Source organism: Balaenoptera acutorostrata, chromosome 14 (genome assembly GCF_949987535.1).
Source record: "Balaenoptera acutorostrata chromosome 14, mBalAcu1.1, whole genome shotgun sequence".
Classification (NCBI taxonomy): domain Eukaryota; kingdom Metazoa; phylum Chordata; class Mammalia; order Artiodactyla; family Balaenopteridae; genus Balaenoptera; species Balaenoptera acutorostrata.
In genome coordinates this window covers 92,943,180-92,966,200 of record NC_080077.1, presented here as the reverse complement: position 1 = coordinate 92,966,200, position 23,021 = coordinate 92,943,180, and the positions used below count along the sequence as shown (strand labels likewise).

The 23,021-nt window shown below is 36.9% G+C and overlaps 1 protein-coding gene across 1 annotated transcript in view; it reads right to left on the bottom strand.

Annotated features, from left to right (window-relative positions):
- LOC130704728 (formin-2-like) overlaps positions 1 to 6,771 on the bottom strand; it is a 37,590-nt gene extending 30,819 nt beyond the window's left edge. The window contains exons 1-2 of the mRNA XM_057527652.1: positions 6,664 to 6,771; positions 4,179 to 4,326 (exon numbers count right to left, since the gene is read on the bottom strand). Coding sequence (XP_057383635.1) covers positions 4,179 to 4,326; positions 6,664 to 6,771 — 256 coding nt within the window. The remainder of the gene's footprint in view (positions 1 to 4,178; positions 4,327 to 6,663) is intronic.
- Positions 6,772 to 23,021: the final 16,250 nt, after the last annotated feature.

Here is a 23,021-nt window from a genome sequence, read left to right as displayed (position 1 = left end):
CTCAGCCATAAAAAGAAACGAAATGGAGTTATTTGCAGTGAGGTGGATGGAGTTAGAGTCTGTCATACAGGGTGAAGTAAGTCAGAAAAAGAAAAACAAATACAGTATGCTAACACATATATATGGAATCTAAGGAAAAATAAAAGGGGTCATGAAGAACCTAGTGGCAAGATGGGAATAAAGACACAGACCTACTAGAGAATGGACTTGAGGATATAGGGAGCAGGAAGGGTAAGATGTGACAATGTGAGAGAGTGGCATGGACATATATACACTACCAAATGTAAAATAGATAGCTAGTGGGAAGCAACCGCATAGCACAGGGAGATCAGCTCTGTGCTTTGTGACCACCTAGAGGGGTGCGATAGGGAGGGTGGGAGGGAGGGAGATACAAGAGGGAAGAGATATGGAAACATATGTGTATGTATAACTGATTCACTTTGTTATAAACAGAAACTATAAACAGAAACTAACACACCATTGTAAAGCAATTATACTCCAATAAAGATGTTAAAAAAAAAAAGAATGAAATTAGAACACTCCCTAACACCATACACAAAAATAAACTCAAAATGGTTTAGAGACCTAAATCTAAGACTGGACACTATCAAACTCTTAGAGGAAAACATAGGAAGAACACTCTTTGACATAAATCACAGCAAGATCTTTTTTGATCCACCTCCTAAAGTAATAGAAATAAAAAGAAAAGTAAACAAATGGGACCTAATGAAACTTCAAAGCTTTTGCACAACAAAGGAAACCATAAACAAGACGAAAAGGTAACCCTCAGAATGGGAGATAATATTTGCAAATGAATCATCGAACAAAGGATCAATCTCCAAAATATATAAACAGCACATGCAGCTCAATATTAAAAAAACAAACAACCCAATCCAAAAATGGGCAGAAGACCTAAATAGACATTTCTCCAAAGAAGACATACAAATGGCCAAGAAGCACATGAAAAACTTCTCAACATCACTAATTATTAGAGAAATGCAATTCAAAACTACAATGAGGTATCACCTCACACCAGTTAGAATGGGCATCATCAGAAAATCTACAAACAATAAATGCTGGAGAGGGTGTGGAGAAAAGGGAACCCTCTTGCACTCTTGGTGGGAATGTAAATTGATACAGCCACTATGGAGAACAGTATGGAGGTTCCTTAAAAAGTTAAAAATAGAACTACCATACGACCCAGCAATCCCAGTACTGGGCATATACCCTGAGAAAACCATAATTCAAAAAGAGTCATGTACCACAATGTTCACTGCAGCACTATTTACAATAGCCAGGACATGGAAGCAACCTAAGTGTCCACTGACAGATGAATGGATAAAGAAGATGTGGCACATATATACAATGGAATATTACTCAGCCATAAAAAGGAATGAAATTGGGTCATTTTTAGAGACATGGATGGATCTAGAGACTGTCATACAGACTGAAGTAAGTCAGAAGGAGAAAAACAAATATCGTATATTAACACATATATGTGGAACATAGAAAAATGGTACAGATGAACTGGTTTGCAGGGCAGAAATGGAGACACAGATGTAGAGAACAAGCATATGGACACCAAGGGGGGAAAGTGGAGGGGGGAGAGGTAGTGTGATGAAGTGGGAGATTGGGATTGACATGTATACACTGATATGTGTAAAATGGATAACTAATAAGAACCTGCTGTATAAAAAAATAAAATTAAATTTAAAAAAATAACATTGAAATTGATCGATTCTACTATATCTACTCCTAGCTATTTCCTAACCAGTAAGTAATTTTTTTTTTTGCTAGGGTTTATTTCTTTTTTAAAAAAACATCTTTATTGGAGTATAATTGCTTTACAATGGTGTTAGTTTCTGCTGTATAACAAAGTGAATCAGCTATAGATAAACATATATCCCCATATCTCCTCCCACTTGCATCTCCCTCCCACCCTCCCTATCCCCTCCCTCTAGGTGGACACAAAGCACCGAGCTGATCTCCCTGTGCTATGTGACTGCTTCCCACTAGCTATCTATTCTACATTTGCTGATGTATATATGTCCATGCCACTCTCTCACTTTGTCTCAGCTTACCCTTCCCCCTCTCCATGTCCTCAAGTCCATGCTCTACATCTACATCTTTATTCCTGTCCTGCCCCTAGGTTCTTCAGAACCTGTTTTTTTTTTTTTTTTTTTTTTTTAGATTTCATATATATGTGTTAGCATATGGTATTTGTTTTTCTCTTTCTGACTTACTTCACTCTGTATGACAGACTCTAGGTCCATCCACCTCACTACAGATAACTCAATTTTGTTTCTTTCTATGGCTGAGTAATATTCCATTGTATATATGTGCCACATCTTCTTTATCCATTCATCTGTCAATGGACACTTAGGTTGCTTCCATGTCCTGGCTGTTGTAAATAGTGCTGCAATAAACATTGTGGTACAAGTCTCTGTGAATTATGGTTTTCTCAGGGTTTATACCCAGTAGTGGGATTGCTTAACCAGTAAGTAATTTTTAACGTAAACAATAAAATAGTGTATTTAATGGGATCAATACTTTTAGTTATATGCTTTTCCTTTTAAAACTAAATATGATTTTATGTGTTTGTTTTTTTCAGGTGTTATTATGTCAGCACCCCCTCGTCTCTGAATGTCTACCTTGGCCCTTGATCAACTGTTCTCTGTAACACAGGAAACTCAGAGCCCTACACAGAACACGTGTCCTACATTGTATCTCTTGTATGTGGTTCATTTCAGAGAGTATAGTCCACCAAGTAAATACTAAGCAGTGTTTCAAAAGCATTGGACAGTAAAAGAGGGACATGCAGGGTTGGGTGTGGGCCCCCATTCAGTGCCTCAGTGCAGAGAAGAAACAGGTAAATGCATCGCTCCAGGACTGGGAGAAAAACAGAGGTTATAAGCACTAGGCCCCTCTGCAGACCTTTGGGCAGGAGCCTAGAATAAAGTCCCTGACAGTGTGGGTCATTGTTGGCTTTAAAGGAAACTCATGAGTTAGATAATGAGTGCATTCTGAATGCCAGTCTACACTTTAACACACTCAGACAGTTCTTAAAGTATCCCTGTGTGGTAGGTGTTAACCTCACTACACTGTACAGGGGAAGAAACCAAGTACAGCGGTTAGGAACCTTGCCCAAGGTCACAAAGCTGAAGTGTGGCAGAGCCCAAGCTCCCTGCTCTTAAGCTAAACTCTTCACTACAAGTCCCGATTAGGCTTCTACCCAGCATCTTTCTCTCAATAAGCCAATGCGGGTTTGGAAATATCAAATTCATAACACCCATGCTACCATTTATGAAAATGGGGTGAGGGAGACATTTCTGAATTGTAATAATGCCCTTCTATTTACTCTTCACTTATGGATCACATGTCAATATTCCTAATCAATCCACCAAGAAGCTGGGAATTTATTATGCTGAAATGAAAAAAGAAGCAAGTAATAAACCAAATTCCATAAAAACGTTTTTACAGAAATAGGATTCTTAATTCAATACAGTAAATATAAAGTGCTTTCCTAGTTTCAGGCTCCATATAAAGGTGACATTAATCTCATGTTACCTTCAAAATACTTCAAAAATAACACAAAATACTTTAGTATGACACAAGGACAAAGAGAAAAAGCAACCAAAAAGAAATATTTTTTAGAAAAATATTACATCTGAACACTGAATAATTTTTTAATTACTTAAAATTTTAATTTAGTAAAACGTGTATCTCTATTTTGCCTCTGTCAGTTATCTCTGAAGGCAAAGGAAAAAACGAAGAAAATTTCAAAGAAAGCAGTGAGGGAAGAGACAGGGGAAAGAGGTATGGTGGCTGCCACCCTTGAAGCCAGTAGGCAGAAATTTCTTATGAGCTCTCAGCCCATGCAAGGTGCGCAGCTTCCCCCCGGGTGGTGGCCACAGCTGGACCCTGAAGCAGTGGTTCTCGGACTTCATATACACTGTAGTAACTGGACAACCCAGTGCCCTCTTCCCCAGAACTCAGCAGCCTTGAAGATGGGGCATAAGAATTTTCAATTTAACAAGCTTCACAGTGATTTAGCCTGAGTTATATGCAGATTATAATCTAAGAAATACTTGGAAGAGAAACCCAGACTCAGTATGCAGTAGGTGTTTCAGAGGTATTCGATGTTACTTTCAGAATATTCACTCTTCCCAGGGGCCTACCTGTGTCCGTATCCTTGGGCCTGTGTTCTTCATCAGGAGGTTTAGATGGTGGCCAAGCAGCTGGGACTCTCCTGGGGAACTGACCTTCTATATAATCCAGTGAGTGTGTGGGTTGACTAACTGCATCCCAGGTGTAAAGTTGATCTTGCTATATTTCCAAAAAAAAAAAAAAAATTAAGCTATTTAAATTCAATCATGAAAAAACTGGAGTCTTCTTGATTGATATTTGCAACATCATTTCTATCATAAACATACGTGTGGTGTGCATATATATACAAGCAAATATGCATAAAACATTAAACAGCATTTTATACTAGTCAATGTAGATTCATCACATAAACATTCCTTCACACAGTCTTTTCATTTTCATAACCATACGTGTTTCAACTTCTATTCTATGGTAAGATGTAAGTCTCTTTCTTTGGTGGTAGGAGGCCATGTGGGCCTGCAGATAATTACAAATTCAGAAAATCCACTCAGTCACAGAGCCCCCTGATGAGGCATCTTCAATGCACTGGAATATGCTGTCCCTTTGAAATCTGTTTAAACACTTGTGGCAAAGTCAGAGGACAGGCAGCGCTTGGCACCCAGGATAATAAAAGCTTCCTCACCTTCAACAGCAGAAAGCCCAGGAAACTGATTATCGTGCGTCCAGGTTGAGGACTGTTTGGGAGACAAACTATGAAAATAAAATAAATGAACCTGCCAAGAAAAAAAGAACTGTGCAGGGATCTGGCAGAGAAAGCTCTTCCAAGCTGCAGACCTACAGAATCCAGACAGAATGAGAAGCAGGCTTGTAACTACACCTCGTGCCAGGAAGCCAAGAGGGAACCTCACAAAGCAGGCCACACTGAGGCCTGTGAACAACTTGGGAAACTGCCCGCTAGGACTGCAGGTTAGCAGTTGCTTCAGGACGCAGGTGCTCAATGTACACAAGCCCTGGGTTCTCTTCGTGACGTCTTCCCTCCTTACAGGTGTATTTCCCTAAACCTTTTGACCAACATAAAAAGTAAAGCAGAGAGAATAACAGAAAAACATGCTGTAACCACCATGCTGAGATTGTGAACTTGACTGAACCGATGGAGAGGCACTGATAGTTCCGTAATTTGTTTAACAAGTTAATTTAAGAACTTCATAAAATATTCTTCAGTGTCAACAGTAAAATACAATGTATAGATCAGTTAGTTTAAGCTACACCTTTAGGGACAGTCACTGACCCTAACTGAGAACTCAGATTCCCGGGTCAGTGTTATTGAATTGGAAGTGTCCCAATGCAGACCTGGCCAGCATTTCAGTCAGTCACATCTTTCAAGTATTCATACCTTTTTTTTTTTAATTGATTGATTGCTATGTTGGGTCTTCGTTTCTGTGCTAGGGCTTTCTCTAGTTGCGGCAAGCGGGGGCCACTCTTCATTGCGGTGCATGGGCCTCTCACTATCGTGACCCCTCTTGTTGCGGAGCACAGGATCCAGACGTGCAGGCTCAGTAGTTGTGACTCACGGGCCTAATTGCTCCGTGGCATGTGGGATCTTCCCAGACCAGGGCTCAAACCCGTGTCCCCTGCGTTAGCAGGCAAATTCTCAACCACTGCGCCACCAGCGAAGCCCCCAAGTATTCATACCTTGATTGACACCAGCGGCTTTGCTATTTGTGCTGCTGAATATTAAAAGTAGCTTTTCCAGCACTGTTGACAATAGCCAAAACATGGGATCAACCTAAATATCCATCAACAGATAAATGGATAAAGAAGATGTGGTACATATATACAATGGAATATTACTCAACCATAAAAAGGAATGAAATAATGCCATTTGCAGCAACATGGACGGACCTAGAGATTATCATACTAAGTGAAGTAAGTCAGAAAGAGAAAGACAAATATCATATGATATCACTTATATGTAAAATCTAAAATATGACACAAATGAACTTATCTATGAAACAGAAGCAGACTCATAGACATAGAGAACAAACTTGTGGTTGCCAAGGGGGAGGGGAGTGGGGGAGGGATGGATTGGGAGTTTAGGGTTGGTAGATGCAAACTATTACACTTAGAATGGATAAACAACAAGGTCTTACTGTATAGCACAGGGAACTATATTGAATATCCTGTTATAAACCATAATGGAAAAAAATATTTTAAAAAGTCTCTATGTGTATAACTGATACACTTTGCTGTACAGCAGAGTGGCACAACATTGTAAATCAAATCTACTTCAATAAAAAAAAAGTAGCTTTTCATTGGCAAAATAAGTGGTTTAATTGGCATGATATTAGAAATGAGCTCTCATTGGTAAAAGTAAAGGAATTCAATGAATGTGGACCAGCAAAAACATCAGAGAATATCCTCATTCTTAAAAGAACAAGGTAAGACGTGAGCAAGTGGCGATGTCAAGGCTCAATGCCCTGATGGTGCTGCATCCAGTGCTGGTCTAGGAAGCAACTCCCAGGCTGTCGGCAACCACTCAGCACAGAATCCTGTCGCCCTCATGTCCACATCACCTGAACCTTCCACGTAAGGAGCAGTCAAGCACTCGCTGCCAGGGGAGCGAGATGTATGTTCCCTAAAAGGGGAACTCTGACTTAGCGTCATCATCCTAATAGTAAACCCATTCAGCCTCGGACTTCATCTGCTCCATATAAAAGAGGCAGCACCAGCAGCTAAGGGGATAAATGGTTGCACTCAGGATTTCATCACTCACTGAAAAACGAAGTTTGCCACAAGCACTCTGCAAAAGCCAGAACAGCCTGGCCAGTCCTGCAGTCTATCAGCCCCACCCCAGGACTGGAATACGTTACAGCCCTGTGATGACAAAACCTCTCCTTCACCGTGTGGCTCCACGAGCAGAAAAGCAACCACAAAGCTTTTTCGTGGCTCTTTAACATCTACAGAATCAGATGTCAACTCTTTGAACTGTCGCTTAAGTTTTTCTATATTCCTCCCATTCAGCCCCCCAGATTCATCTCCCCGAGTTTCCTAAATCAAGCTCCACTCCACTAGAAGGCCCCACTTCACCTCCCCACCCATGGAATCTAACCGATGATTAAGTCTAGCTGGGGTGTCCCCTCCCCACTCCAAAGTCACAGCGCTGACAGGCTGGCCACCCCTCATGTTGACAGCTACCAGCACATGATCCAAATCAGTGGCTGAACATGGTCCTGAGTGTAGCTTGTCACCCCTCAACTGCTTGAACTCCTTCAGGATATGAGGTGTGTACACAAGTCCTGTAAATCTCCCTGAGCACTTCACAATGTTAAGACTCCATAAAAGCCACTTAATATCTACTGAACCGACGCATTTGTCACATAAAAAGAAAAAACAAAAGAGTTGGTTTGTCAACATGAACAGCAACTGGAGCTGGGGAATCTCATTTTCTACACTTGCTTTTTTTTTAACATCTTTATTGCAGTATAATTGCTTTACAATGATGTGTTAGTTTTTGCTTTATAACAAAGTGAATCAGCTATACATATGTCCCCATATCTCTTCCCTCTTGCGTCTCTCTCCCACCCTCCCTATCCCACCCCTCTATGTGCTCACAAAGCACGGAGCTGATCTACCTGTGCTATGCGGCTGCTTCCCACAAGATATATATTTTAATTTGGTAATATATATAAGTCCATGCCACTCTCTCACTTCGTCCCAGCTTACCCATCCCCCTCCCCGTGTCACCAAGTCCATTCTCTAGTAGGTCTGAATCTTTATTGCCGTCCTGCCCCAAGGTTCTTCATAACCATTTTTTTTTATTTTTAGATTCCATATATATGTGTTAGCATATATATTGGAATTTGTTTTTCTCCTCCTGACTTACTTCACTCTGTATGACAGACTCTAACTCCATCCACCTCACTGCAAATAACTCAATTTCGTTTCTCTTTATGGCTAAGTAATATTCCATTGTATATATGTGCCACATCTTCTTTACCCATTCGTCTGTTGATGGACACTTAGGTTGCTTCCATGGCCTGGCTATTGTAAATAATGCTGCAATGAACATTGTGGTACATGACTCTTTGAATTATGGTTTTCTCGGGGTATATGTCCAGTAGTGGGATTACTGGGTCGTATGATAGTACTTCTTAGTTTTTTAAGGAACCTCCATACCGTTCTCCATAGTGGCTGTATCAATTTACATTCCCACCCACAGTGCAAGAGGGTTCCCTTTTCTCCACACCCTCTCCAGCATTTATTGCTTGTAGACTTTCTGATGATGGCCATTCTGACTGGTGTGAGGTGATACCCCATTGTAGTTCTGATTAGCATTTCTCTAATGATTACTGATGTTGAGCATCCTTTCATGTGTTTGTTGGCAATCTGTATATCTTCTTTGGACAAATGTCTATTTAGGTCTTCTGCCTGTTTTTGGATTGGGTTGCTTGTTTTTTGATATTGAGCTGATGTGCTGCTTGTAAATTTTGGAGATTAAACGTTGGTCAGTTGCTTCCTTTGCAAATATTTTTTCCCATTCCAAGGGTTGTCTTTTTGTCTTGTTTACGGTTTCTTTGCTCTGCAAAAGCTTTTAAACTTCATTAAGTCTCATTTGTTATTTTTGTTTTTATTTCCATTTCTCTAGGAGGTGGGTCAAAAAGGATCTTGCTGTGATTTATGTAATAGAGTGTTCTGCCTATGTTTTGCTCTAGCGTTTTATCCTGTCTGGCCTTATAATTAGGTGTTTAATTCATTTTGAGTGTATTTTTGTGCATGGTGTTAGGGAGTGTTCTAATTTCATTCTTTCATGTGTAGCTGTCCAGTTTTCCCAGCACCACTTATTGAAGAGGCTGTCTTTTCTCCACTGTATATTCTTGCTTCTTTTATCAAAAATAAGGTGATGATATGTGCGTGGGTTTACCTCTGGGCTTTCTATCCTGTTCCATTGATCTATATTTCTGTTTTTGTGCCAGGACCATACTGTCTTGATTACTGTAGCTTTGTAGTATAGTCTGAAGTCAGGGAGCCTGATTCCTCCAGCTCCATTTTTCTTTCTCAAGATTGCTTTGGCTATTCAGGGTCTTTTGTGTTTCCATACAAATGGTGAAATTTTTTGTTCTACTTCTGTGACAAATGCCATTGGTAGTTCGATAGGGATTGAATTGAATCTGTAGATTACTTTGGGTAGTATAGTCATTTTCACAATGTTGATTCTTCCAATCCAAGAACATGGTATATCTCTCCAACTGTTTGTATCATCTTTCTTTCATCAGTGTCTTATAGTTTTCTGCATACAGGTCTTTTGTCTCCCTAGGTAGGTTTATTCCTAGGTATTTTATTCTTTTTGTTGCAGTGGTCAATGGAAGTGTTTCCATAATTTCTCTTTCAGAATTTTCATCATTTGTGTATAGGAATGCAAGAGATTTCTGTGCATTAATTTTGTATCCTGCTGCCTTACCAAATAAATTGATTAGCTCTAGTAGTTTTCTGGTAGCATCTTTAGAATTCTCTATGTATAATATTATGTCATCTGCAAAGAGTGACAGCTTTACTTCTTCTTTTCCAATTTGGTTTCCTTTTATTTCTTTTTCTTCTCTGATTGCTGTGGCTAAAACTTCCAAAACTATGTTGAATAATAGTGGTGAGAGTGGGCAACCTTGTCTTGTTCCTGATCTTAGTGGAAATGGTTTCAGTTTTTCACCATTGAGAACAATATTGGCTGTGGGTTTGTCATATATGGACTTTATTATGTTGAGATAAGTTCCTTCTATGTCTATTTTCTGGAGGGTTTTATCATAAATGGGTGTTGAATTTTGTCAAAAGCTTTTCCTGCATCTATTGAGATGATCATATGATTTTTATTCTTCAATTTGTTAATATGGTGTATCACATTGATTGATTTTTGTGTATTGAAGAATCCTTGCTTTCCTGGGATAAACCCCACTTGAACATGGTGTATGATCCTTTTAATGTGCTGTTGGATTCTGTTTGCTAGTATTTTGTTGAGGATTTTTGCATCTATGTCCACCAGTGATATTGGCCTGTTGTTTTCTTTCTTTGTGACATCTTTCTCTGGTTTTGATATCAGGATGATGGTGGCCTCAGAACGAGTTGGGGAGTGTTCCTCCCTCTGCAATATTTTGGAAGAGTTTGAGAAGGATAAGTGTTAGGTCTTTTCTAAATGTTTGATAGAATTCACCTGTGAAGCCCTCTGGTCCTGGGCTTTTTGTTGGAAGATTTTTAATCACAGTTTCAACTTCAGTGTTTGTGATTGGTCTGTTTATATTTTCTATTTCTTCCTGGTTCAGTCTCAGAACATTGTTCCTTTCTAAGAATTTGTCCATTTCTTCCAGGTTGTCCATTTTATTGGCATATAGTTGCTTGTAGTAATCCCTCATGATCCTTTGTACTTCTGCAATATCAGTTGTTACTTCTCCTTTTCATTTCTAATTCTATTGATTTGAGTCTTCTCCCTTTTTTTCTTGATGAGTTTGGCTAATGGTTTATCGATTTTGTTTATCTTCTCAAAGAACCAGCTTTTAGTTGTATTGATCTTTGCTATCATTTCCCTCATTTCTTTTTCATTTATTTCTGATCTGACCTTTATGATCTTTCCTTTGGCTAACTTTGGGTTTCTTTGTTTTTTTCTCCTTTCTCTAATTACTTTAGGTGTAAGGTTAGGTTGTTTATTTGAGATGTTTCTTGTTTCTTGAGGTAAGGTGGTATTGCTGTAAACTTCCCTCTTAGAACTGCTTTTGCTGCATCCCATAGGTTTCGGGTCATCATGTTTTCACTGTCATTTGTTTCTAGATATTTTTTGATTTCCTCTTTGATTTCTTCAGTGATCACGCATTTCCTTTATTTAAATAGTGTATTGTTTAGCCTCCATGTATTTGTGTTTTTACTGATTTTTTCCTGTAATTGATTTCTAGTCTCATAGCATTGTGGTCAGAAAAGATACTTGATATGATTTCAATTTTCTTAAATTTATCAAGGCTTGATTTGTGACCCAGGATATGATATATCCTGGAGAATGTTCCATAAGCACTTGAGAAGAAAGTGTATTCTGTTGTTTTTAGATGGAATGTCCTATAGATATCAATTAATTCTATTTTGTTTAATGTATCATTTAAAGTTTGTGTTTCCTTATTTATTTTCATTTTGAATGATCTGTCCATTGTTGAAAGTGGGGTGTTAACATCCCCTACTATTAATGCGTTCTTCATTTGCTTATTAACAAGGTACCAGAGGGGTACTTTTTGTGCCTCAAATGGAAAACAAATGCATCAAGTGATCCATTATATCTAAACCTATTCACAACTATACCATATAAAGAAAAATATGGAGCAGACAAAACTCCTAGGATATAATCAGTGCTCTACTGCAGACAAATCTCATAACTTTATGAGGCCTCAGTGTTCTCACCGATAATTCAGGAAAACTGGCTTCTCTTGTGTTTTTCACAGGACTGGAGTGAGGCGGGGCAAACACTATGTGGAAAGAGCTATGAAAACTACATACTGTGATTCAAGTATAACCACCACGACTACTACTTGTTTTGATTTATTTAATCTATGTTTGATTAGAATAATCACACATTTCCTTTATTTTGAAAACTCCTTTTTAGAGGAATTAAATATTGTCATCATATGTACAGAACACCTCCATAGAACCAGCACTAAATATTAGCTTTATTTTGAGAAGCTAGGTGAGCAAACTGTAGCAGGCATAGTTCCCTTGACATTTGTGCTGATTGTCACTAAGTTTTGAATTCAATTAACAACTGCCCTGTCGCATTTCCTCAACCACCCATGTATGTCTTTTTCCCTGTTGTATTTCTGTTTAACATTTCTGAAATGTATTTATTATTTTCCCAAGTAAGATGTGCAAGCTTCCTGCCACCAGTCACCAACCACATCCTATACACCTTGTTTTCCCCCAGTTTTATTCTGTATATGTAACAGACACACAATGAGTATTAAGGAACTACAAAGGTCAATACCAATAAAAGTTGTCAAAAAAAAAAAGTTGTCTTTTAACAAATTACACCATAGTTTTATATGAGTTAAAACAGGAACACTTCTCCCTGGCACTACTCCACTGCCTTAAATTCTTAAAGTCTGTTTTGATTTTTGTTGAAATGGATCATTTTTTCCTATTAAAGAAAACAGATACAAGCTTTCAACCTTAGGCAGATCAGAAGATTTAAAATCACAATCTGAAAGTGGCATAAGTAGGCCACAAGCTAGAAATCTCAAAAAAGAAAACAGTTTCTTTTAGCAGATACTTCCCCATCTTTTAACTGGACTATAAATAATAACCACCCTAATAACTCAGAGCTGTAATTCACAAATAGTTTATTTTAGAGGGCCCACTAGAAGATTGTAACAACTGAAGTGAGGCATTCTAAGAGTGCTTTGTTGAAACTGCTGTAGTCAAGATGAGGGTTTGGTTGTCACCTTAAGACAATGCTTGGTAACGTTTCTGTTGATGGTGCAGTATACAGGAGATTTCATCCCCTTCACTCTGTGCCTGAGGGAGGATCTAAATTACTCCCTGAGAGGCATGGCTGCCCTTCCCATCGACACTCCTAGGACTTGTCAGCACGTGGACATGGGCTGCCCTGCCTGTGGGAACAATCCTAGTCTGGGCTCCACACCTCCTCAGCTCTCATCACTGCCCCAGCTCCAGTGTCTGTCTTTCAAGGCCAAAGGGTCTCTATTTAAGTGGTAAATATAGTCTGTGTATTCCAGACATCCCAGGAAGTGCATTCTCCTAACAAACATCGACTGTTTGACTGAGGGTAACAAAAGTAAAAAATTGCCACAAAGTACGGCATGCAACCTTTTCTTTACATGCACGCTATCCATCCCTGGAGTACAGAGAAATATCTGTGTCAAGCCAGCAGACGGCTGTCACCCCACACCTGGTCACACTGACCTCAAGAACTGTTCTAGCCGAGCTGAACCAGGGTGTGACCACTAAGAACAAGACAGCCAGGCCCTCAGAGAGTACATGGAGGGTGTGTCCATCCCCTTCCACAGCACTCTCCGGAGAAGGGTTCTGAGGATCAAAGGTCTCATCTTGGAACTTTACATCTTCATTTGAAGAATTAAATACCTGGATGGTATTGAGTTTATTTGTGCTCTGTTAATCCCACGGATGTGATGTGCTTTTTGTTCTGGCTATTGGAAAATCTGAAATAGGTATATGGCCCGCATACCAGGTGTTTTCTGGTTCCAAAATGTATGCTTCTGATTAGCCTCATTCCTACCTCCATTTATGTTCCCCCTGCAGTTTAGTTTTGTCTTTTTTTTTTTTTTTTTTTTTTTTTGGTGCACTCATGGCTGAATTTTATTATTTTACAGTATTTTACTTTTTTTACTAATCATTGTAAGTACTATTTGGAATTAGGTGGTGATGAACACATTATTAATATTACAGAAATGATGGAAAATCTATTTATTTATCTACTTTCACTCCCTTGAACTTTTTATGACTGGAAGGATAAACGGTAGATGTACTGAGAGTAGACTGAATTGGGCTCACGATATTTTGGTTTGCATTGATCATTTAATCATTAAAAAACAGCAGCACAACTATATACAGTTGCTTTGAAATAGGAAAGATAAAAAACAATAACTAATCAATACTATACACAACAGCATCCACTGGATATAATATTTTCTAATCCTTCCTTTAATATATTATACAGCTGTAATCATACTGCACATGATTTCATAATAACATACTGTAGACTTTTTTAAACTATTGCATCATTTTCACACAGATAATTTATATTTTTGTCACAATCATGACACAGTTAATATTATACTGTAGCCATTTAATCAGCTCTTGACAGAACACATGAATGTGACTGCCCAAAACACCCTTGGTTCATAATTAAATAAGAAATTACAACCCTGGAAGAGGACACTGACCCTTGAACAATGTGGGTTTAAATTGAGAGGGTCCACTTACACGGGGTTATAAATACTGCCATGCTCCATGGTCTGTGGCTGATTGAATCTGTAGATGCACAGGAACCACAGATATGGGGCCGACTATAAAGTACAGCGAGATTATCTCCTACATTATTTGAGGGTCAACTGAGTACATAAAAATGAATAATTAGAGTAACACTAAGAAGACTAAATCTAAAGACAATCCGAGGTCTCTGAAAATGTTTCATGATAATATAAATGGGTGTTTTCTTAACTATGTTGAAAACAAGCACTGACATACTACTTTTGAGACTGCAAATTTGTGCAAACTTTCTGAAAGGGAATTGAATAGCAAAAGAATTTAAATATTGATACAATTCAACTTCCATTCATGATAAAATTTCGTACCAAAGTGGGTATAGAGGGAACATATCTCAACATAGTAAAAGCCATTTATGACAAATCCACAGCCAACATAATACTCAACAGTGAAAAGGCTGTAAATCTTCCTGCTAAAATCTGGAACAAGGCAAGGATGCCCACTCTCACCACTTCTATTCAACATTGTAGTGGAAGTCCTAGTCACAGCAATCAGACAAGAAAAAGAAATAAAACGTATTCAAATTGGAAAGGAAGAGGTAAAGCTGCCATTATATGCAGATGACATGATACTACATATAGAAAACCTTGAAGACTCCATACAAAAAATACTAGAACTGATAAATGAATTCAGCAAGGTGACAGGATATACAATCAATATACAGAAAACTGTAGCATTTCTTTACACAAACAATGAAATATCAGAAAGAGAAAGTAAAAAAAAAAATCCCTTTAAAAATCACATCCAAAAAACCAAAACAAAACAAAAACTAAGGAATAAACTGAACCAAGGAGGTGAAAGACATACACTGAGAAATGTAAAATGTAGATAAAGGAAACTGAAGATGATTCAAAGAATGGAAAGTTATCCTGTGCTCTTGGATTGGAAAATTAATATTGTTAAAATGGCCATACTACCCAAAGCAATCTGCAGATTTAATGCAATCCTTATCAAATTACCCATGACATTTTCCAAAGAACTAGAGCAAATAATCTTAAACTTTATATGGAACTACAAAAGGCCCAAAATTGCCAAAGCAATCCTGAAAAAAAAGAACAAAGCTAGAGGCAGAACCCTCCCAGACTTCAGACAATATTATAAATCTACAGCAATCAAAACAGCATGGTATTGGCACAAAAACAGGCATATAGATCAATGGAACAGAATAGGTAGCTCAGAAATAAACCCACACACCTATGGTCAACTAATCCTCAACAAAGCTTTGTACCTTCCTCTTCAGTAACAAATGGCTCTCAAAACTAAATATTTAATAAATTGAATAGAAATGCTATTTGATATCTAACATCAATAGCAATTGAAAATCTAACCAGCTAAATTAGTGGAGTAAGAAGACCCTGAATTCACCTTCTCCCATGGGTACACCAAAATTTAAACTATTTACAGAGCAACTATCTACAGCAAGGATAAAGAGAGAGTATTAAAATTAGCAAGGGAAAAGCAACAAGTTATGTACAAGGGAGCTCCCATTAGACCATGAGATGACTTTTCAGCAGAAACTTTGCAGAGAATAGGGAGTGGCATGATATATTTAAAATTATGAAAGGGAAAAACCTATAACCAAGAGTATTCTACCTGGAAAAATGACCAATCAGATTTGAAGAAGAGATCAAAATTTTACAGACAAGCAAAAAGTTAGAGTTCAGCACGACTAAACTGGCTTTACAAGAAATATTAAAGGGATTTCTCTGAGCAGAAAATAAATTACCACAACTAGAAATGTGAAAATTCCAAAACAAAAAAATCTCATCACTGAAGGAAAATATATAGTAAATATAGTCATCAAGTTAAAAAGGAAGAGAACAAAAGAGGAGGAATGAAACAAACAAAAACTACAAAATCCCCCAAAACATTAAAAAATTGGCAAAAAGTACATATCAATAATTACTTTATTAATGAACTAGGTGCTCTGATCATAACACATAGAGTGGCTAAATTGATGCAAAAACAAGACCCATATATATGCTGCCTATAAAAGACTCACTTCAGTACTAAAGACACACACAGACTGAAAGTGATGAGATTGAAAATGGTATTCAAAGAAATGGAAAGGAAAAGAAAGCTGAGGCAGAAATACTTAGACAAAATAGACTTCAAAACAAAGACTGTAAGAAGGACAAAGAAAAGTATTATATAATGATAAAGGGATCAATTTTACAAGATATTCTATTCTAAATATATATGCACCCAACATAGGAACACCTAAGTACATAAAGCAAATATTAACAGACATTAAGGGAGAAATTCACAGTAACACAATGATAGTAGGGGCTTTAACACCCTACTTACATCAGTGAATTGGTAATCCAGACAGAAAATCAATATAGAAACACTGCCCTTAAATGACACGTTAGATCAGACGAACATAATATGTATGTGTAGCACATTCCATCCAAAAGCAGCAGAATACACATTCCTTTCAAATGGACCTGGAGCATTCTCCAGGATAGATCACATGCTGGGCCACAAAAAAATCTCAGTAAATTTCAGAAAATTGAAATCATATCAAGCATCTATTCCAACCACAACACTATGAGACTAGAAATAAATTACAAGAAAAAAACTGCAAAAAACCACAAATATATAGAGGTTAAATAATATGCCACTAAACAACCAATGGGTCACTGAAGATATTGAAAAGAAAATTTAAAATTCTTGGGGACAAATGAAAACGGAAACACAATGACCCAAAATCTATGAGATGCAGCAAAAGCAGTTCTAAGAGAGAAGCTTGTAGCGATACAATCCTACCTCAGGGAACAAGAAAATGACAAATAAACAACCTAACCTTACACCTAAAGGAACTAGAAAAAGAAGAGCAAACAACACCCAAACATAGCAGAAGGAAACAAATAATAAGGATCAGAGCAGAAATAAATGAAATAGAAACTTAAAAAAGCAATAGAAAAGATCAATGAAACTAAGAGGTGTTTCTTTGAAAAGATAAGCAATATTGGTAACACTTTATCCAGACTCCCCAAGCAAAAGAGAAAGAGGGCCCAAATACAAAATCAGAGATGAAACAGAAGTTACAAATAGCACTATAGGAATACAAAGGATTATAATAGACTACTACAATCATATGCCCAAAGAAAAGGGCAACCTAGAATAAATGGATACATTCCCAGAAACAAACAATTTCCCAAGACTGAATCAGGAAGAAATAGAAAATAGGAATAGACCAATTACTAGTAATGAACTTGAATCAGTAATCAAAAACCTCCCAACAAACAAAAGAACAGATGGCTTCAAAGGAGGATTCTACAAAACATTTAAAGAAGAGTTAACACCTATCCTTTCAAACTACTCCAAAAAATTAAAGAGGAAGGAATGCTTCCAAACTCAGTCCTCAAAGCCAGCATCACCCTGATGCCAAAACAGGACAAAAATATCACACACACACACACACACACACACACACACACACACACACACGACAGGCCAATTTTGAACATAGATTTTTAAATTCTCAAGAAAATATTAGCAGACCAAATTCAACAATTCATTAAAAGGATAATACACCATGATCAAGCAGGATTATTTCCAAAGGATGAAGTATGTTTCAGTGCTCACAGATCAATCAATGTTGTACACCTCATTAACAAATTGTATAATAAAAATCATATGATCATCTCAATAGATGTAGAAACAACTTTTGACAAAATTAAATATCCATTTATGCTAAAAGCTCTCAACAAAATGAGCAGAGAGGGAACATACCTCAACATAATAAAGGCCATATATGACCATCATACTCATCAAGCAGAAAATACTTTTCTCTAAGATCAGGAACAAGACAAGCATGACCGCTCTCGCCACTTTTATTACATAGTATTGGAAGCCCTAGCAATCAGACAAGGAAAAGAAATTTAAAAATTCAAATTGAAAAGGAAGTAGTAAAACTGTCACTATTTGCAGATGACATGATACTAAACATAGAAAATACTAAAGATGTCACCAAAAAAACATTAGAACTAACAAAGGAATTCAGTAAAGTTGAAGGAAACAAAATTAATATACATAAATCTGTCACATTTCTGTATACAAATAATGAACTATCAGAAAAAGAAATTAAGAAAACAATCCCATTTACAGTCACATCAAAAAGAATAAAATACCTAAGAATAAATCTAACCAAGGAGTTAAAAGACTTATACTTGGAAAACTATAAGGCATTGATGAAAGAAATTGAAGATGACATGAACAAATGGAAAGATATGTTGTCCCATGGATTGGAAGAATTAACATTATTAGAATGAACAAACTCCCCAAGGCAATCTACAGATTCACTGCAATCCCTATCAAAATACCAATGGTATTCACAGAACTACAACAAATAATTCTAAAATTTGAATGGAAACAAAAAGACCCCAAATAACCAAAGCAATCTTGATAAGAAAAAGATCAAAGCTGCAGGTATCATGCTCCCTGATTTCAAACTATACTACAAAGCTACAATAACCAAAACAGTATGGTACTGGCAAAAAACCAGGCACATAGATCAATGGAGCAGAACAGAGAACCCAGAAATAAACCCACACTTATATGTTAAACTAACTTATGGCAAAGGAGTCAAGACTATACAATGGGTTGGAAAAACTGGACAGCTACATGCAAAAGAATTAAACTGGACTACTTTCTCACATCATATACGAAAGTAAACTCAAAATAGATTAAAAACTTAAATGTAATACCTGACACCATAAATCTCCTAGAAGAAAACACAGGTAGTATACTCTTTGACATAAGTCTTAGCAATATGTTTCTGGATATGTCCCCTTAGGCAAGGGCAACAAAAGCAAAAATAAACAAGTGGTACTACATCAAACTAAAAAACTTTTGTACATATCAATAAAATGAAAAGGCAGCCTACTGATAAATGGGGAAAGATGCTTGCAAATGATAATAGTGGTTAATGATAGAGGGTTAAAATTCAATATATACAAAGAACTCATACAACTCAACATCAAATAAACACCAAATAACCCTATTAAAAAATGAACTGAGGACCTGCATACACATTTTTCCAAAGAAGACATACAGATGACCAGCAGATACATGAAAATATACTCAATATCACTAATCATCAGGGAAATGCATATCAAAACACAACAAGGGGCTTTGCTGGTGGCTCAGTGGTTGAGAATCTGCCTGCCAATGCAGGGGACATGGGTTCAAGCCCTGGTCCAGAAAGATCCTGCATGCCACAGAGCAACTAAGCCCTTGTGGCACAACTACTGAGCCTACACTCTAGAGCCCGTGACCCACAACCACTGAAACCCGGGTGCCTAGAGCCCGTGCTCCGCAACAAGAGAAGCCACTGCAATGAGAAGCCTATGCACTGCAATGAAGATTAGCTCCTGCTCACCACCACTAGAGAAAGCCCGTGTGCAGCAATGACCCAACACAGCCAAAAATAAATAAATAAAATAAATAATTTTTTTTAAAACACACACAAAAAATCACCTCATACCTGTCAGAATGGCTGTTATCAAAAAGATAACAAATAACAAATGTTGGTGAGAAGGTGGAGAAAAGGGAGCCCTCATACACTGTTGGTGGGAATGTAAATTGGTGCAGCCACTGTGAAAAACATTATGGAGTTTCCTCAAAAAATTAAAAATAGGATTACCATGTGATCCAGCAATTCCACCTCTGGGTATTTTTCTAAAGAAAACAAAAACAATAATTTGAAAAGACATATACACCCCATTGCTCATTGCAGCATTATTTACAATAGCCAAGATATGGAAGCCACCTAAGCATATATCAATAAATGAAGGGATAAAGAAGATGTGGCATATACGTACACAATGGGATATTACTCAGCCATTTAAAAAGGATGAAATCTTGCCATTTGCAACAATATAGATGGACTTAGAGGGTATTATGTTAACTGAAATGTCAAACAGAGAAAGAAAAATTTCAGAATCATAGATAAAGAGAATAAACAGGTGGTTGTGGGAGTGGGAGGGTTGGGGATGAGTAAAATAGGTGAGAAAGATTAAGAGGTCCAGTTTCAAAATGAGTCACAGGAATGAAATATACAGCATGAGGAATAGAGTCAATAATACTATAATAACTTTTTATGATGACAAATGGTTACTAGACTCATATGGTGATCATTTTGTGATGTATAGATATATCAAAGCACTGTTTTGTGCACCTGGAACGAACATAGTGTTGTAGGTCAATTTTATTTCCATTTTAAAAAAAGGATATTATGGAAAAACTAAGCAAATTTGTATAAAGTATGTACTTTGCTTAATAATAATGTATCTATAGTGGTTCATTAATTATAACAAATAGACATACTAAGATATTAAGAATAAGTGATATTGGGTGTGAGATTTATGGTACTCTGTGCAGTATCTCTGCAATTTTTCTGTAAATATAAAACTGTTCTAAAATAAAAGGTTCGTTTAAAAAATAAAAGTAAATAAAAATAAAAAGCACTTGTAAACTTTAAAAAATCTAACTATCCTTTTTCACTGTGGACACTAAAGAATAATAATTTCTGATTACTTCATAAAAACTGATTTGGTGTATATGTTTCCTAGTGATCTCAGAAATAAATCACAGGAAGATCCTTTTTGACTCACCTCCTAGAGAAATGGAAATAAAAGCAAAAATAAACAAATGGGACCTAATGAAACTTAAAAGTTTTTGCACAGCAAAGGAAACCATAAACAAGAACAAAAAACAACCCTCAGAATGGGAGAAAATAGTTGCAAATGAAGCAACTGACAAAGGATTAATCTCCAAAATTTACAAGCGGCCCATGCGGCTCAATATCAAAAAAACAAACAACCCAATCCAAAAATGGACAGAAGACCTAAATAGACATTTCTCTTAAGAAGATATACAGATTGCCAACAAACACATGAAAGAATGCTCAACATCATTAATCATTAGAGAAATGCAAATCAAAACTACAATGAGATATCATCTCACACCAGTCAGAATGGCCATCATCAAAAAATCTACAAACAATAAAAGCTGGAGAGGGTGTGGAGAAAAGGGAACCATTTTGCACTCTTGGTGGGAATGTAAATTGATACGGCCACTATGGAGAACAGTATGGAGGTTCCTTAAAAAACTACAAATAGAACTACCATACGACCCAGCAATCCCACTACTGGGCATATACCCTGAGAAAACCATAATTCAAAAAGAGTCATGTACCAAAATGTTCGTTGCAGCTCTTTTTACAATAGCCAAGACATGGAAGCAACCTAAGTGTCCATTGACAGATGAATGGATAAAGAAGATGTGGCACATACATACAATGGAATATTACTCAGCCATAAAAAGAAACAAAATGGAGGTATTTGTAGTGAGGTGGATGGAGTTAGAGTCTGTCATACAGAGTGAAGTAAGTCAGAAAGAGAAAAACAAATACCGTATGCTAACACATATATATGGAATCTAAAAAAAAAAAAAAAAAAAGGGTCATGAAGAACCTAGGGGCAAGATGAGAATAAAGACACAGACCTACTAGAGAATGGACTTAAGGATACAGGGGGAAGGGGAAGGGTAAACTGGGACAAAGTGAGGGAGTGGTATGGACATATATACACTACCAAATGTAAAATAGATAGCTAGTGGGAAGCAGACGCATAGCACAGGGAGATCAGCTCAGCGCTTTGTGACCACCTAGAGGGGTGGGATAGGGAGGGTGGGAGGGAAGGAGACGCAAGAGGAAAGAGATATGGGGACATATGTATATGTATAACTGATTCATTTTGTTATAAAGCAGAAAGTAACACACCATTGTAAAGCAATTATACTCCAATAAAGATGTTAAAAAAATAAAGAAATAAATTTAGCTCTTTGTTGAATTTATTTAATTTTTAGATGTTTTAGAGGTTTTTATAATCTGATTCATTTACATAAACCTCCAAATAAGTAAAAAATTATAGCTAGATTTTTTTTTTATCCTTTCATGGTTTGTTAAATAGTAAATATTTCTTTTTTAGTCCTTTTCAGACTATTTATTCCAAATGCATTGTAGACTAATCCAGAATTTTTAAAACCTGGATTAATTTCAGGCATCCCATAATGCATGTAATGTTTCCATAGTTTCATATTTCTAAAGGCTCTTGAATATACCCATAGATGTCAGTAATATTATATATTTTCAATGCTCCTCTCTCCTCTCCCCACTGATATTGAGCCTGTACTTAATATCTGTTGACTTAAATATATTCACATGTAAGCCATGTGATTGTAAATGCATATGTTATTAGTATTTTAATACATTGTTTATCTTTCAAGTATAATTGACCTACAGCATGACATTAGTTCCAGGTACACAACATAGTGATTCAATATTTCTGTACATTTCAGAATGATCATCATGATAACTCTAGTTATGATATGTCACCATACTAAGATATTAAATAGTTATTGATTATATCTCCTACACTGTACACTTCATACTCATGAATTATTTATTTTGCAACTGGAAGTTTGTACCTCTTAATCTCCCTCACCTATTTCTCTCAAGCCCCCACTTCTTCTCCCTTTTGGCCACCATCTCTTTGTTCTCTGTATCTATAACTCTGATTCTGTTTAGTTATGTTTGTTCATTTGTTTTTTGTTTTTAAATTTCACATATAAGTTAAATCATACAGGATTTGTCTTTGTCTGATTTTTTTCACTTAGAATTATACCTTCTAGGTCCATCCATGTTGTCACAAATGGCAAGATTTCATTCTTTATTATGGCTGAGTAACATCCCATTGTATATATATACCACATCTTCTATATCTATTCATCTATTCATGGGCACTTAGGTTGCTTCCATATCTTGGCTGTTTACAAGTAGCCAAGCTATTTACAAATAATGC